Raw genomic sequence first — 12,782 nt, forward strand, 5'->3', positions numbered from 1 at the left:
GCCTCTTGCTCTCGCCTCAGCGAAGTGCCTTGGAGAATTTCGTGAGTGTTTGGTGAACGATATTTCATTGGTTTCGGGCCTGGCGACTGTAATGTCACTCTCCGGCCGAGACCGGATTTCGTTTCGAAGTCACTCAATACACCGTTTTGTTTCCCTGCCCGCCTTATCTGTTGAGCCGTCAGCCTCGCGTGACGCTGATACTCAGAGCGCCGGGCCCCTGTTAGGGTTTTACGGATGTATATGAATTGCTCGGCCGCCTTTCGTCAGTCGGACCAGCTGTTCGTGTGCTTGGTGGATGTAATAAGGGACGTGCTGTTTCTAACAGAGACTTTCTCACTGGATCGTGGACGCTATCAAATGCCAGGGGAAGGATTACCCCCTCAACATCAGAGCTCATTCTGCGAGGACATTATAAATGCTTCCTGATGGGCCTGGTCTAGAGGTATGTCTGTCCAGTATTTATGTTTTGCTGCTGGCTGGTCTTCCCAGAACACAATCGCCAGGTTTTACAAGCTGGATGTACCCTCTGTAGCGTCACATGTTTTTCGGTGAGTTAAGTTTTATTCATTAAAGCTGTTATACCAGCTATACAGTAGTTACCATGGCTGCTAACTCTGTGTTATGGTTTAAATGGTTTATGCAGCAGTCACCGCAAACGCCGTCGACTCTGTTTAACTCTCATGCTTGAGTGCTTATTGCTTTGTGTCTGCCCTGGTTAGTGCAGATATCGTTATATTGCTTGAAGTTATGCATATTTTGTTAGGGTCGGAGCAGATGTCTCATTGGCCTAGTTCCGCCTATCAGATGCAAGCTCTCTTAGCGACACGGCCATTGGCTAGAACTGTACTGCTTGTGTGAGGGTGATTGACTCCGTTCAGGGCTTATCTTCACTGCTCTCACGGCGGGATTTTATACAGTTCCCATATACGTCTTAGCTGACGTAATGTTGAGTTACCGCCTCGAGAGGGAACGTCTCCGGTTACTATCGTAACCTCGGTTCCCTGAGAGGCGGGAACGAGACATTACGTTAGCCGCCGTGGTCGCTGTTTGATCAGCTGTGCTAGCGTTCAGTCGTGATTCTGACGTAATTTTCGCGCCCATGCATTTTATACTGCACGCTTACCCGCCAGTATTTGCATGCTTCGCGTCAATTGGCCAGCTGTCCCCAGCTGGCGTTAGCCAATAAGATTTCAGTGAAAGTGGAGAAGGGAAGAGTTCCCATATACGTCTTAGCTGACGTAATGTCTCGTTCCCGCCTCTCAGGGAACCGAGGTTACGATAGTAACCGGAGACGTTTTCTCTTAAACACTACATGGCAACAAAAACCAGAACAGCACTTCCTAAACACTTGTAGCAACTTAGCAAAAATGTTTTGTTATTTTTTTCCATAAGTGAGGATATTTGAAAAGTCATAATTTATGTGTGAAGTACACAATATGTTAAACTGGAAGTGAATGAAATAATAAATGAATTTTTATGAAACATGAGATATTATGAAATGCAAAAGTAACTGAAATTATCCAGGAAAAGGATATACATAGTATTTTTGTTTGTTTGTTTTCATAAGTTGTCTCTCAAAGCTCTTTAAGATTTCTTTTTACTCAAATTATCACATCAATATTTATTATTATTTTTTTATTTTTATTTATTATCATTATATACATTAAGACCTGAAAATATAGGCTATAAATGTCTCCTTCAGCATCTTTAGACCTGTATGCAATTTTTATTGGTCTTTAATGCAGGTTAAATCTATCTAAAAAAATCACAGTTTCTTAGATCAATTTAAGTTTGCCTATGCTTGCATACATGTTATTCAAGTTCCTCTGTTTTATTCTTTTATTTATTTTGTATAATTTGTCAGTGGAATAGCTATTGAATTTTTCGCTGTTGTCTCTGGGAAATGTCATGAAGCCTTCACTCATTGAATCACACTGACATCTGGCGGTAAAACTGTGGGTAGCATTCTGACTTCAGAGGATACTTCAATGTGTGCTGCATTTTATCAGATTACTGTTTCTAGTTATTTTTGTTTATAAAAATCAGTCAAAATATTAAAAAATCTGCCGTCTGTTTTGTCCCAAACCTGCATAAATTTCTTCAGTGGACCACAAAAGAATATGTACAACAGAATGAGTCTCGGTCACTGTTCACTTTAATTATATGCTTTTTATTATTAATGGTGACTGAGTTTGCTAAAACTGTACATAACATTTAATTTTGTGTTCCACAGAAGAAAGTCAAACAGGTTGAGAACAACACATTTACACGCTTAATGTAATGAGGTGTCTTGGATTGGATTGGGGAGCAAGTTTTTCAGCTCTGAAATATATATATATATATATATATATCACAAATAAGGTCTAAATTAGATTATGGTTGTACTGTGTATGGGTCAGCAAAATCTGTGTTAAATGAATTGGATGTTGTGCAGACACAAGCTTTAAGAATATGTTTAGGGGCAATCAGAACTTCCCCAGTGTGTTCACTTCAGGTTGAAGCAGGTGAAATGCCTCTATGGCTATGAAGGAAACAACTGGTAGCCAACTATTGGATTCATTTAAATAGGGCATTGGGACAATCATCCAACAAAAAAGGTACTACAGAATTGTTGGGAGAAGGAGAGGAGAAAAAAAGGAAAGTTTTGGTTGGACAGGAGATAATAGCAAAATAATAGCAAAATAAATGGATGTATATGAAAAAGAATGCTGTGGTGTGGACTAACAAGCCAATCTGGACAATGGAAAATACAAAGGTGGACATAGAGCTGTTCATAATAAAAGGCTGCAGTAGGAGTACAGATATAGTCAGTGAATATTATAGATATATGGACAATATGTACAAAGATGGTATTCAGATTTTTACAGATGGATCAAAGAATTTACAATCAGAGGCAACAGGATCTGCTGTGTATATATACCTAGTCATAATGTGGGAGTAAACAAAAGAACATCTGTCAAAGTGTGTATACAGTCGAGTTGTATGCAATATTACTAGCATTAGAATGGACTGAACAATCCGGATGGGACAACATTGTTATATGTAGTGATTCTGTTTCTGCCCTCATGAGTATAAAGTCTGGTGTGACTAGCAACCATCAGGAATTACTTTATGAGATTTAATTTACAAACTCAAGAATAAGTAGGCATGGGAAAAACATTACATATTTATGGGAAACAGCACATGTGGGGACACAGGGAAATGAGAGAGTAGACAGACTGACAAAAGAAGCAACAAAAAAAGGAAATATTGATGTCAAAATTAAATTATCAAAAACAGAAAGGAAGAGTTTAGTGTGTAAAAAGATAATGGGATAATGGCAGCAGCAGTGGGATAATGAAATCAAAGGGAGACATCTGTACATGATAGAAAATAGGATAGCCATGAGTTAGAAAAGGGGGAATAGGAAAGAACAAGACTGAGACTGCACTGAGGATTGGACCTTGCAAGTTAAACAAAACTCTTCATATTATAGGAAAACACCCAATAGGATTATGTGACGAATGTCAGGAGGAGGAAACAATTAATCACATCTTTATATCATGTAAGAAATATATACTAGAAAGGCAAGAGTTTAAGAATCAGCTACGGGAAATATGTGTATTAGAATATAATGTTAAAAATATAGTAACATATGGAAATAATGACCAAGGACGGAGATATTTGTTTAATTTTCAAAGGAGAACTGGACTGGAAAGACGAGCTTAAATAAAAATAGAGTAAGCTAGAATGAAGCAACAGATGGCAGTAATGGTACACTATGGATGCCAACTGCCGTAAAAATCCAATGAAGAAGAAGTATTTGACCACAGAAGAAGTCGAGGACTAAGGAAGTGGCCTAAACGGGGGAAAAATAATTTAACCATTTTTACCTTTTAGTACGCGTTTTTTGTCTTTTCAAAAAAAAATTGAATATTGGTGCACAATAGCTCATATCGCTAATATTTCGTTGATTCTCTCGGGCGAGGCTTTACAGTAGGTGTGTCGCATGTTTTTACTAAATGCTGAGTGAAATCAGTCTTCTTGATTAATGTTTTCTGTACTAATGTTACATTTTTTTGCATTTAACTGACAAAGAACATACTGTGCGTATAGCACTCAATAAAACAACTCCGTGTCTTATTTAGTTTGGCGAGATGGCTGATTTATTGACAGTGTACGACGACGATGAGAAGGCCTACGGCTTCATTGACTGCAGGGTAAATCTGTCTGAGCCGAGTTTACAAAAACAGATATTTATGTTGTTTTATTAAAGCCTCATGTAAATGCATTGCCCTAACTCTATGGCACTTATATTGATGAGTGTTTTTCCTTAGATCTGCGATAAACGAATACGGGGCGAAACCCAGTACAAAATACACGTGACCACATTACAACACATGAAGGTAAGGAGAGAAAATCCAGTGTTGTGACTGAAGGAGTACCGATAATGATTGGTAATAACTCAACACCAAATCGGTATATAAGAATGATTTCTGAAGAATAACGTGACATTAAAGGCTGCTGAAAATGTACCTTTGCCATCACCGGAATAAATTACATTTTTAAATATATTAAACAGAAACTGTTATTTTTTATTGTTATAATATTCCACAAGATAACTATTTTTATTGTATATTTGATCAAATTAGTGAAGTCTTGGTGAGCATAAAAGCCTTTCAACAGCATTAAACATATTTAATTGTTCTAAATTTTTTGACTATTGGTACATATATACAGGTTAGTAGTTCTGTGTTTCTAAAGTACTATTAATAGATTTTAGGTGGTTTTAGATTGTAATTGTTTCATTTTACTCACTTTTCTGCTTAATTCAACTTCAGGACTTCTAAGTAATAGAGATCAACCAGTGAACAACATTTTGCCTGCTCATTTCCTTTGCATGTCTTAGACATTGTATACACAGGTTATATACAGGTCATGTCTGCATTGCTTTATTAGTCACAAAAGCAACTAATTTTGCTTTTAAATCACAGTGGACACTGGAGTGTTTTGGGCTGTTCAATGACTTTTCTTAGTCTTTAGTATAAGACATTGAGATACCAGTCCAATTAGATTTCATTTTAAGGACCAGATCCACAATTTTATAGGTTTATAGGTTTCGATCACATGGATCTTCAATCTCCTGAACAGATGGAGATGCTTGAAACAACGTGTGTTTTCTTGTACAATTCTGCTTATTTGAGAAGATTCGAGAGCACTGTTACATATTGCAATGTTTTTGTTTTAGTCTGAGGGCATCCTCACACTACTCCTCATAGTTTACATCTGCACTAAAATGTGCAGTTTTTTGACAGCCTATAGCCATTATGGCTGTTGGTGGTGCAACAAGATGATGTGCTGTTGGATGCTGCATACTAAAATGGCAAGAATTGTCCAAATCTGCCAGTTCTATTCTTAACTGGCTGGCCACCATGTTTCCGGGAGTTGGAGGGAACCGGTTTTCTTTTAAAGTTTCTCAGCTGCTCCTTGTTGCTCTCATTTTCCAAACTTTGTGAGATTCATGACATTGAATCTTTGGAAGATACTCCGAGTGACGCTCCTCGAGCATAACTATATGTTCAGCTTGATTTCAGATTTCTGCATGGGAAGTAGTCTGACTTATGTTTGGTCAAATGGGAATTCTGACCATACAGCTCTCACCACATTATTTCTTTAAGTATCCTCTGTGATACTGATGTGCCTTTATAGCTACTGGCTACAAAGGGCTGGACAGTAAATAATCCAAATGTATTTCTTTTATATCCCTTAGAAATGTAGTTGTTTTATAAAATAACACAGGATACGGAATCTTGTTTGTGTTATTTGAATGACCTGTAGTAAGTATGTTCTAACTGGACTCAGAATATTCTCATTCAGATCTTTTGGGCTTTTACAGTTCCATGAAATGTTACTTTTGTGAAATTCTTCATTATTCATCTTAATTCCTCTCATGAACAAGTGAAACCCAACCTTGTAGTTTTTTTGGGGAAATTTTGGATTCATTTTCCCATACACAATGCTTCTTTTTGGTTCTTCAAGGTTGAACTTTTTATCCAGAATGATACACAATATGTGTCCCAGTGCTTCTGGGGTTAAGTGCCTTAATCAAAAGCTCAGTGAATAAAGAAGGCATCCCCCGATTGGGGTTTGGACCATCTACCGTGACAACACTCTTTGTTGCCTGTGTGTTATTAACCTCTGTTTACTTTATTTCAGTAATTCAAGTATGCACTCCCATGAAGTGCACATAAGTAAAATGTATAATCACCTGTGCCTGTTTTTCCTCCACTGTTAATCACTTCAAAGAAAGAGGACACCCTAGTTTCACAAGGTAAGTAGTAAACGTCACACCTTTGTCCAGAATTACTTCTAATGTCTAGGCATCTCACGGCCCATGATTCTGTTGGATTTATTCTAAAATTGAGTTTATAGGGTTCCTGTTGTTAGTCCTTATAGTGTTTAGTAAAAAGTCAGATCATATTTTGTTAAGACCGTTATCATCAATCTAACAAGACTATACGAAATGTCCTAAAATCTAATTATTTAAAAGCACGTGTCTGTATCATATCAAGAAAAGCAACAGAAATCTGAAGGAGTTTGTAAGTATTAAAAATGTCAGGTGTCATCTCATTGGTTCAGAAGGGTTTCTTTAGAGAAGGATGTCCTTCTGCCATCAAAATGTATGGACATTACAGCTACAAAACTCAAAGGATTGACCACAGATGATCGGAATCATCACAAGAATTGATTTTTGTCCCCAAAGATATATGAAGACTTGACATACAGCCAAGTATGGTGACCCATCCTCAGAATTCGTGCTTTGCATTTAACCCATCCAAAGTGCACACACACACCGTGAACACACACCGTACAGACACACACAGAGCAGTGGGCAGCCATTTATGCTTCAGCTCCCAGGGAGCAGTTGGAGGTTTCGGTGCCTTGCTCAAGGCCACATAAGTCGTGGTATTGCCGGCCCGAGACTCAAACCCACAACCCTAGGGTTAGGAGTCAAACTCTTTAACCACTAGGCCACAACTTCCCTGCGACTTAGAAGCTACAGGTTTTTTTTGGCAGCCTGTCATGAAATAGAAGACAAAGAAGAAACCGAATCCTTCTGGAATTATATGGGCCTGGACTTTATCTATTAAGTGGTGCAGTGAAACCATGGAATATTTAAGAAACGGAAATAAATTCAAAGAATAAGTGAATCTGTTCCAGGATTTTAGGGGGGTTTTGGGTGACCTTTCAGCTTTGTGTGGAAGGTTGGCATGAATGGTAAATGCAACTTTTTCTTTCCTATTGTGCCATGGATCAGATTGAAACTGCTTCCTGAATGAGAAAAACGTGATTTTGTCTATTGGAATCTGATTTGACCGCTGCGATCATTTCATGTAGGTGACAGGTTGTTATGGGGAAGTATTGAAACTCATCTGGCGATTGGACAACTTTATTGTCCAGCCTTTTCTTCTCTAACGATGAGTATTTTGATGTTGCAATGTCTTTGTGAGGGGATGGGTATTTAAATCATGTTTTTGATTTGAAAACTACAAAGACATGTCTAAATAAACGGCAGTGTTCATGTGGATATATAAATCCTTAAAGATCTGTAATATTGTCAATTTAAGGTCCTTATGGTTCAATTAATTGTTTGTGCCCTCCAGTGAATTTATTGTTTCCCCGTGTTTGGTGTGAGGTGATTAACTTGTAAATGTGTTCCTTCCAAACATTATAAATGCTGGAAATAACACAGTGCTTGTAATGTGCTCAGCAGATTTTTATTTTGCCATTTCGTAACATCCCCTTTACAAAAGCAGGCATTGAGAATAACACAAGCACAAGTAAGCGTGCCATACACATTATGTGTATGGACAGTATCACAGGTGGATAAGTATGAATTTCTGTAGCATCTTCTGGACTGATCACAGTCCTGGGGATGCTGTTTTTGCCACAGTGATGATGTGTGACTACTAGTACAATCGGTTTGGCAACTCATCACCTGGGCAAAACCGGTTTCTTGCATTATAAAAGATAGCTTTGCTATGAAGCTACTTCTACTTCTTTTGATGCTGTTGTATTTTCTCAAAGCTTTTCAGTTTCTAGAGATCTGAGAGGCCCATATGGATCCTTAAGTAAATTGGATGAACTTGTTTCAGCGCTATTCCATAATTCGAGACCAGATTGTCTTGTCTTTCATCAAGTTGAGTCTTTCATGATGGCTGAGAATTAGATGGACTCCCTGGATTTTGATGGAAACGTGATGTCTTTCAGCAGAGATATGGTGGGAATGGCCGTTATATTCCAGTACAAATGATGACAGAAGAACTGTTGGACCTGCCAAAAAGCCTCAGGTGGACATTTGCTTTGCTTTCCATTGGATTCAAGGATTCAAATGGAAAGCAATTTAGTTTTAACTCTGAGAGGAGTCTTCATCAGCTAATTTGAGGGCATTTTTCTCAACCGATAATGCCCCGTGGTTAACTCGTACAAAAAAAAAAAAAGAAAAACTTACTGTGATCTGACCTATTTAAAAGGTAGAAACAATGCATGACCATGCACGTTTAGCAGCAGGGTGGGTATGTTATCAGACATTTTGTGCAGATTCTGCTGCAGTAGAAGAAACAGGATCTTTCAGATATTAAGAATATATTTTTGAATATTTATAAATTGCTGAAATGATAATGTTTTATGAGTATATTCTGTCCTTACAGGAGCGATTCCAAGACAACCTCCACTGCCAGAATGGACAGACATCAGAGAATATTTGGAATACCTGAATCTTGAGGAGCCCATTATTGGTAAGATAACTTCAATCAGGACCAAAACTATTAAACTTACCATACCATTTAAAATAATTGAGTAAAGTGGTCTTAATGGAATGGGTAACCCATAAATAAAAAGTTAGTCATCATTTACTCACCTCATCTCATTCCAAACCTGTATGATATTCTTTCTTCTGCGGAACATGAAAGAAGATTTTGAGATTTTGTTAATATTTTTCAACTGTTTTCTCCTATATAAAGAAAGGCAATGGGGTCCAAAATAACATTTGAAATTTACACAAAAAAAAAAATAGATATTTACAAAATATATTTTCCTTATTTCTTTTTTCAGGTCTTAACTCCTTGATACAGGTTCCCGATCATGTTGCTGACGATGGCAAAACTGTGTTAAAGTACAAGTGCCGAATGTGTGTTGTGGAGATGGACCTTTATAGCATGGTGGCCCATATCATTGGACGCAAACACAGACAAAAATACCTGGTATGTTGGCTTTGTTCCTCGTTAAACGTTTACCCTATTACTGTTCAGAGTGAAATAAATTGATTACATTAGGTCTGTCTTGGCAGGAGCTGAAAAGACCTGACTTGGTGACATGGCAAGACAACAATCAGAAACAACCGGGTCTTGTTGCCAGAGCCAAAGCTGCAGTAGTTGAAAAGCAGGAGGGATGGGGAAAGCCAGTGGTAATATAATCGAAGGGGATTTGTTGCTTGTAAAAATTGATTATTTTGAAGAGTTTTGTACAGAACACATAGAAATATTATATAAATATTTAATATATATTTAATATATTTAAATATTCACTTTATTTTAGGCACTCAGAAGACCACAAGAGAAATTAAGAAATGTTTTCCAAGGTGAATATTTGGCTATTGAATCAGCAGCTGATTTCTTTTATAGTACAGAATATAATTTGTGTGAAATTTACATATTTTTGTACCCTTTGTAACTAGCAGGAAGTGAATTTAGGGCCAGTGATCCCTATGGTCAAGACCCTTCCCCTGAACAGGTTCAAAAACAGACATACTTCGATGAAGACCTACATGAAAGACCCTATTATACTAGCGAAAAGTATGACCAGTACAATAGACCTTATCCAAGTCATGGAATCCCTCAACAATTCTATACAGAAGAAAACCGACATCAAAAACCTTACGAAGATGCTGACATTCGAAGAGGACTCTCACAAGGTGATGATTATCCTGAAAGAGAAATTCATATTAGGCCCTATGATGACCAGGGTAGACGGAGACTTCGTGAAGACTATGAAGGAGAAAGTCTCGGTGGAGGACTGTTCTCTGGAGGAAAAATAAACCGATTTAATGACAAAGACCTCCGAATCCGCCCTGAAGCATCTGAATATCAGAAAGAGCAAATGCAAGGTAGGCGGAATGTAGATTATGAAGAGAGAAATCCTGCCATGAATCCCATGTCAATGCATGGAAGAAGCTCTAATGAGGAGAAAAGAGGGACTGTCAGAGAAATGCACAGTAGGACTTGGGACAAAGCTAATGAGGTACAAGGTTACCCCCCTATGTTTCAACCCAGAGATCCAAGAGCATATTCGCAAGAAGCGACTCCAGCTAAAAAGAAAAAGAAGAGCAGATTCTCTGATGCAACCGCAGAGGAAGTGGCACTCGCACATACAAGGTAATTTGATAGTTTCATGTCACATTCAGAAAATTGGTTGCTCAGTGTTATGAAATTTGATGGATCAAATTTATACTAGTCTGGGATTTTTTATTTACTTACTGAAATTCTTATTTCAGACATTCAAATAAATTCTTCCCCAAAGAGAAACCAAGAGGAGCGCCGTTTAGAGCAAATCCTTCGGTAAAACTCCAAAGACAGTAACCCTTGTTTACTCTCAATTTCATTTTAGTAGAAATACAGTAGGGATTCTCTAATTCTCACCTTTACATAAGCAGATAATGTGATTGTAGCTGGTCTTCATTTCTAGCATGGACTGTATTCCCATTAATCAAACTACAATTGGCTTCATCATTGTTCGCATTCAAGACACAGTGATGTAGTACATTGTGCCATATATACTTGAACATACAGATGAAGACTGTGGCTTGACCATGCATTAACCCACAGTGTTTATTGGAATACTCATTGTTTTTTTTCTTTACAGTCTTTAAATAAACAATTTGTGGATTCTGGAAGTACATCCCATCTTAATCCAAAACATGAAAACGTTCTGGACATACTTGTGAGTGCAGAATATTTGACAAACAAACAAAAAAAAAAAGACTACCTGATAAAGTGGAGTTGTCATTTGAACATATTCTGTTTAAATTACAGGGTGACATCAAGATTGATAATATGGATGATGCCAGATTTCTTAAAGAAAAGCTGTGCACGGTTTTGAAAGAGTTCCAAGAAAGCAAATCCAGAAGTGCTGTGGTAAGCACCGTGTTATATGCCAAGAATGATTCTCATCTAATTCAGTCGAAATAACTGTAAACTATTTATCGTCGTTCATCTAAAGGGCCATACTTCACAACCTGTCAGTGATCACAGAGGAGTAAAGCAGACAGACCAGCGCAGAGATGCATATAAAGACCCAAGGGATGATCCGGATGGCATGCATTTAGAAAAGCGAGGTTTCCAAGATGCTAGACGATATGAAGACGATCCCAGAAGTTTCCAAGAATCCAGACAATATGGAGATGACCCTAGAATGTTTCAAGAGGTCCGACAAATTAGGGATGACTCCAGAGGTCTTAGAGAGACCAGACGTCATGAAGATGATTACAAGGAGTCAAAACGATTTGACGGTTATCCCAGTGGCCTTCAAGAAGCACGGCCGTATGCCAATGATCCCAGAGGATTTCCAAAAATGATGCTACAAGAGACCACACAAGAAGAAGAGAGGAGACATTATGATGAAGATCCTAGACAACAGGAACAACATTTCGAAGAATATTCAAGAGCAGACGCTCCAAGGAGCACTCAGGAGACAAGATATTATGAAGGTGATTACAGAGGCTTTGGAAATTTGAATCCTGAAAGAAATTGGGAGCATCAGAAAGCACGTTCATTAGAGCGTTTTGAAAACTGGGGCCCAGCAGATGTTGAGAGAGGTTTTCAAGGTAATCATAGACCTTTTTTTTCTCAAATAACTGAAGGTTAAATTTGTTTTCATGAGGAGCTAATGACAAGGTTTTATTATTTGTGTTTACAGTGCTTTGAAGAATTTGTACCAGTTTTTGTAAACTACTTATTGATTCCATATAATTATCTTGTTTTCAGAGAGCTTTGGCAAGCCTCCCGTTCACTTCCAATCAACTTCTTTACAAGAAGAAGCCAGGATGTATGCTGGGAGAGAACAGCAGAGGTCTCATCAGAATGACCATGAGCCAGGCAACGACCCCTACGACCCGTTCCAGCCATCATCCTCGCCACCTCAAGAAGCGTCCAGTCTTGACAAGATTGCATCAACGCTTCTGGAGCTCGTGGCTCGTAGATGAAGTTAGGCTGATGAGTCCGTTCATAATATAAGATGGTTATAGCTTAACCATAGTCTACAGTGATTGATCACCTTTATGTAAATTTATATAAAAACTTTTAATAAATGTAATACTGTTTTCATCCGCCCATACCACTTATCCTCACAGAGGGCTGGAGGTTATCCCAGCATCTCTGGCCACAGGCACAGAAATACTCTGAATGGATAGGCAGTCATTGTAGGGCTCACACAAACACATACATTCATTCTGTTTTCAATTAATACCTAAATAGTCACTGCTTCCTCATTTTGTCAAGATTTGTACCCTGCTTGCTATTGTCTTTTTTGTTTGTAATGGGTTTTGGGGTAATGGGTTTTGTTCAAATGGTTTATAAGATTGACAAAATAAACAGTTCAACCCAAATTTGATTGTAATTTTTTTGCAATTATTTTATTTAATAAAGTGACATTGGTTCTGATGTAGGGCATGTGAAACACGAATTTCAGTTTTTTTTTTTTTTTTTTTTTTTAAACATCTAGTGCCAAGTCCCTTTTTCTTTTCCCAA

At 37.9% G+C, this 12,782-nt stretch overlaps 1 protein-coding gene across 4 annotated transcripts; it reads left to right on the plus strand.

Annotated features, from left to right (window-relative positions):
* Window positions 1-3,791: 3,791 nt before the first annotated feature.
* On the plus strand, window positions 3,792-12,634 carry LOC113062073 (uncharacterized). 4 transcript variants are annotated; one of them, XM_026231616.1, is made up of 14 exons: window positions 3,792-3,979; window positions 4,128-4,199; window positions 4,317-4,385; window positions 6,286-6,310; window positions 8,691-8,777; window positions 9,094-9,242; window positions 9,329-9,445; window positions 9,577-9,619; window positions 9,716-10,412; window positions 10,532-10,595; window positions 10,900-10,977; window positions 11,070-11,171; window positions 11,257-11,860; window positions 12,021-12,634. In XM_026231616.1, the coding sequence occupies exons 2-14, from the start codon at window positions 4,137-4,139 to the stop codon at window positions 12,236-12,238; spliced, it is 2,316 nt and encodes a 771-aa protein (XP_026087401.1). In that variant the 5' UTR covers window positions 3,792-3,979; window positions 4,128-4,136; the 3' UTR covers window positions 12,239-12,634. The 4 variants fall into 4 exon arrangements, with proteins under 4 accessions (XP_026087401.1, XP_026087403.1, XP_026087402.1 ...); XM_026231618.1 differs by having other exon boundaries at window positions 9,719-10,412; XM_026231617.1 differs by having other exon boundaries at window positions 3,792-3,975.
* Window positions 12,635-12,782: the final 148 nt, after the last annotated feature.

The sequence above is a fragment of the Carassius auratus genome, chromosome 44, assembly GCF_003368295.1.
Source record: "Carassius auratus strain Wakin chromosome 44, ASM336829v1, whole genome shotgun sequence".
Classification (NCBI taxonomy): Eukaryota; Metazoa; Chordata; class Actinopteri; order Cypriniformes; family Cyprinidae; genus Carassius; species Carassius auratus.

What these genes read in the sequence shown, in the direction of transcription:
- LOC113062073 (XM_026231616.1), top strand. Translation starts at nt 4,137, where the DNA reads ATGGCTGATTTATTGACAGTGTACGACGACGATGAGAAGGCCTACGGC. An exon ending in ACGGCTTCATTGACTGCAGG is followed by an intron (nt 4,200 to 4,316) that starts GTAAATCTGTCT and finishes GTTTTTCCTTAG; the next exon opens with ATCTGCGATAAACGAATACG. An exon ending in AAAACGTTCTGGACATACTT is followed by an intron (nt 10,978 to 11,069) that starts GTGAGTGCAGAA and finishes TTTAAATTACAG; the next exon opens with GGTGACATCAAGATTGATAA.